The sequence below is a fragment of the Lathyrus oleraceus genome, chromosome 3 (assembly GCF_024323335.1).
Source record: "Lathyrus oleraceus cultivar Zhongwan6 chromosome 3, CAAS_Psat_ZW6_1.0, whole genome shotgun sequence".
Lineage (NCBI taxonomy): Eukaryota > Viridiplantae > Streptophyta > Magnoliopsida > Fabales > Fabaceae > Lathyrus > Lathyrus oleraceus.
This window is the reverse complement of record NC_066581.1, coordinates 324,802,626-324,807,196: the sequence shown is the minus strand read 5'-3', so window position 1 is coordinate 324,807,196 and position 4,571 is coordinate 324,802,626. Positions and strand designations below refer to the sequence as shown.

General features: G+C 33.7%; 1 protein-coding gene across 1 annotated transcript; it reads right to left on the bottom strand.

Annotated features, from left to right (window-relative positions):
- Positions 1-413: 413 nt before the first annotated feature.
- Positions 414-3,106, bottom strand: LOC127131098 (alcohol dehydrogenase 1-like). The gene is made up of 10 exons (XM_051060033.1): positions 2,847-3,106; positions 2,347-2,452; positions 2,113-2,254; positions 1,811-1,877; positions 1,612-1,694; positions 1,437-1,519; positions 1,250-1,325; positions 1,002-1,159; positions 744-905; positions 414-633 (listed from the first exon to the last, which is right to left on the bottom strand). The coding sequence occupies exons 1-10, from the start codon at positions 3,104-3,106 to the stop codon at positions 517-519; spliced, it is 1,254 nt and encodes a 417-aa protein (XP_050915990.1). The 3' UTR covers positions 414-516.
- Between the last annotated feature and the right edge of the window lie 1,465 nt (positions 3,107-4,571).

Genomic DNA, 4,571 nt, shown 5'->3' with positions numbered 1-4,571 from the left:
AAGGTGTAATTGCTGTGACGGGGTATTGCATGCAGGTTTTCCCGCTTCCAAAGAAAGTTATTAGTCATGTTGAGTCTATATGCAGGAACTTCTTATGGTGTGGTAAAGATTCAGGAAGCAAAAATGCCCTTATAGTTTAGGATAAGGTTTGTGAGCCAAACAATACAGAAGGTCTAAATATAACCTCTCTAATTGAGTGGAACCAAGCAACTATGCCTAAGATTTTTACTTTGAATCCACAATCATTTTAATTAGATAAAATATAGATATTAACTCAAATAAAGACTAAATATTTATTGATACCTTCAGATTTTTACTAAACACCCTTTTAGATTTTTCATATTCCAATACATAAACTGAAAACTTAAACTAAGCAAAACAAGTGTAGAACAACAAAAATGCCACAAATTAAATAAACCAAAATGGAATATACAACAATTCCATTATTTATTTTTTCAACAACCAGATAGAAAACTCAGTCCCCTAGTGAGACTGTTTCAACAATGTTTTAGAGCATTACTCCTCCATTCTGATGATACACCTAATAGACTCCCCTTTCAGCATGTAATCAAAAGCTTTGTTGATCTCTGAGAATGGTACTGTGTGAGTAATGAATTTCTCAAGTTCCAGCTCCTGCATTAAATATCACAGTAACATCACATTAGCAATACAGATAACATATTATTATGCAATACTAGATAATCCGCCTAATGCACTGCATAATCCAATATATAGAATCTTACCCCCTTCATGTACTTCTCAACAACATTGGGAAGATCGGTGCGGGGCTTGTAGTTGCCATAGAAGGTACCCTTAAGAGTCCTCTCATTCAAGAAATTCATAGGATGAGTTTTGAAGGCATCATCTTTGCTTGGAACTCCAACAAGTACAGCAGTACCCCAACCCTTAGAAATAATAACAAGTCAAGGTTCAGCATCTGTAAGTAGTACTAATATAAGCTTTTTAGCAACAAAATAAAAAAGAAAAGTATGTTTACTTACATCATGGACACATTCAAATGCTGAGATCATAGCTTGGATGCTACCGGTACATTCAACAGCACGATCTACACCTCCATTCGTAATTTCAGCAATAACCTGCTGTACAGGTTTGTCGTGATCTTTCGGGTTCATGAACTCATTCACTCCAAACTTCTTAGCTGGGAACAAAATTATTACCAAAGTTAAGTCATTGAATTTATGTTGAGCACTATCTTAAATCATTAGATGGAGCAAAGAACACATTGTACCTAATTCGAATCGGCTGGAAACTAAATCAACTCCAATGATTCTAGATGCACCAGAAATCCTTGCCCCTTCAGCAGCCTAAAGTATGGTTTAAAGAAAAGAGCAGACATTAATATTGGCTCATTTCATTTCCAATCATAACTGCAACACTAACACACATATACAGTCAAAGGTATAAGAGGAACATACAGCAAGACCAACAGCTCCAAGTCCAAAGATAGCAACAGAAGAGCCAGGTTTTGGCTTTGCAACATTGATAGTAGCACCAAGACCTATAACCATCAATGCAAATTATATTAGGAAAACATAGATCAAGCCTAGTTATATATTAATATCTCAAGTTAGAGATCTTCCATATAGATACCAGTGCATATTCCACAGCTGAGAATACAAACTTTGTCAAGTGGTGCATCAGGATTGATCTTTGCAAACCACCCCAATTTAGAACTTGACCACCAGCAGCTTCCACCCGAGTTCTTTCATCCTCTCTGTCTGGATGGTGATCCCTAGTCAATTCCTTCACTGCAAAATGATTGAGCCCATGGGAAGAAGCTAATCTATACTTTTCACGATCCCACACAGAAACAGAACCATCACGCTCTGTCTGCCTATATAGCTCTAATAAGGAGGCTACAGAAATATATATTAAAATTAACAACAATAGTCATGTTTTCTTTAAATAAAAAGTATGCCGGTCACCTTATCATAACCACACACAATATTATATTTATATTTTATGTCTAAAGTTTAGACAGAAGCAAGGAGAAACAATATAATCTTTATGCGATATCCTAATAAAGACATGATAAACTTATATCTTTAATAATGGAAGTTTGGTTATACTGTATTTCATAATCTTTCTCACCTTTAGCTTCCTTAGGAGACTGAAAATTTTCAGAGCACAAGAAAGCCTTAGAATCCCCAATATTGGCAACCAAAAACTTATCATCTGCAACCAATACAACTGTTGCTGTAGATCCTGAATGAATGTTATTTCTAGAGGCTTCCTTCATAGGTCAATTGAAAGATGTCAATAAAGAACACATACAAAACTGTATCAAACAGAGTTTTGTAAAAGTGAACAAAAATTCAATCTCACCTCAGAAAACCTTACATCAATATCATGGATTGCTCTCAACAATGCTTCCTTCAAAATTTCCAAGTGAAAAGAATCATCAAAATTAGCAGAAAATACATTCTGCAACCTGGAAAAGTAATTTTAGATGAGATACAGACACACAAATGCGAGAAACTAAATTAATGTAAAACTAAATGCTGTTTGAAATAGTTAGTACACTAATAAACCAACAAAACAACTCCAAATCCGAACCAAATATCAGCAAAATAGATATTCAAAAGTTATCCAAACAAAAATCACTTTGTAAATAACACATTTCTAACTGATACGCATTCCTTATAAATTCTTAAAAAGAAAGCACCAATATGCCACATTTACATTCACAGCTTACATAAGACCAACCATTCATGATAAACTATACTCGAGGTTTGATCAACAATACTAGAGATGCAAAAACACCTCTCTAGTGCTAGCTATTAATAAAATGTAGAACTATAGCTGCAATGCAATTGCAAAACCACCTTTCAGAATGCAGTTCATGCCATTGCCAACCTAAAATCTCTTTCCACCTATGCAATAAGTTTCCGTGATCATGGTCTCGCCTGTGAAGCAATTTTCCTGTGGAAGTCTTTGATACAACAGAATACATTGCATCAAGAAGAAAATAAGTATGCAGAACAAAATACTCCATCAAAAGTTTTGACGCCATCTCACTAGCTTCAGCACCGTTATGTCCATCGAAAACCGCCACAATTCCAACTACAACCTCCCTGATCCCCATCGTACCTGCTCCAGCAACAAACACATAGAATCAGAAATAAATCTTCCGAAGAAGCCTCTGGAACACGAAACAGAAAGGAAATTGGAATAGTGAATAGTTTACCGGGGAATGGAATGCGAACATCGAGTACACAGAGAGTGCGATCCTCTTGTGATTTTCTTCGACCCTGGAGCATCGAAGATTGACAACGCGTTGCAGTTCGAGGAGAAGAATCGTAATCGAAGAGTCTCCAGCGAGGGCATTTCGGGGATTGGAACACCGCCGGAGCACCGCCGTTTTTGTAAACCGTCAAGCACGTGGATGATTCACCGTCAGCGAATCAATTTTGATGAGTAGATGAATGAAAACAAACGAATAAATGAATAAAGTACCTTCCAAGCGAGTTCGAAACTGATGGAATTAACGATGAAACTAGAAGAAACCCAGCAAAGAAAAGTAAGAACAACAACGAATGAATCAACTTTAATATCCAAAGCAGCGTAAAAGAGAGTATAGAAAACGGTAAAGAAGAATGATGAAGCCGTTGTGGGTTGTGAAGATTTCCGAGCAATCACGTTCTTTGTTCCTTTTTCACTATTTCTTGCACTTCATCGATGATGAAAAGTTTCTAAAATGTGAAATGAAAAGAAAATTTGGAACATGAGAAGTCATGGTTATATTTTAGGCGGTAATGATAAATTGTAGTTAGGGATTCCTAAATTTACACCCTATTTTAATATAACGGGTTTAATATAAATTTAGTCATTTATATTGTTATAATTATACACTCTATTTTTAAATATAGGGTGTCTATTGTTATATTAATATTCCAAAATTTACACTCTATTTTAATATAACGGGTTTAATATAAATTTAGTCATTTATATTGTTATAATTATACACCCTATTTTTAAATATAGGGTGTCTATTGTTATATATTAATATTAAAATTTATTATTTTTTTAAGAAAATTTAAGATTAAACAAATAAGAATAATAAAAGTTATTGTTTAAGGCACGAATATTTTATTTTTATTTTTAAATTTACACCCTTTTTTTGAATATCAGGTGTAATATAGAGTTGATAATAAATAATATTTGAATTTACACCCGTTATTTAAAAATAGGGTGTCTATTGTTACGTACTAAAATTCAAAATAAGACTTTATTTACAAAACTGCCACCGCATTTGCTTTTTACACCCGTTTTTTGTAAAACGGGTGTAAATTTACAAATTATATTATTCTTTTTGTACTAGTGAACTTTGCAAGTGACAATTAAAAAGAAACAATTCTTTTACAAGAAAGTGACACTTATAAAAGAACGGAGGGAATAACTTAAAGGACTTTCATATAAAAAAAAAAAACTTAAAAAATTACTGTATTACAATTAAATATTCTAAAAGATAAACTTTAAAATTTAAATTGCCAATTTATTGTAATAATAAGAAATAGGAAAGTGATAAGTAGCCGCGTCCGCGTGATACA

Coding starts and splice junctions, on each gene's coding strand:
- LOC127131098 (XM_051060033.1), bottom strand. CDS start 3,106: ATGGGGATCAGGGAGGTTGTAGTTGGAATTGTGGCGGTTTTCGATGGA. Junction 2,255..2,346: donor TTGATGTAAGGTTTTCTGAG/GTGAGATTGAAT, acceptor TGACCTATGAAG/GAAGCCTCTAGAAATAACAT. Junction 1,326..1,436: donor TTGGAGCTGTTGGTCTTGCT/GTATGTTCCTCT, acceptor ACCATACTTTAG/GCTGCTGAAGGGGCAAGGAT.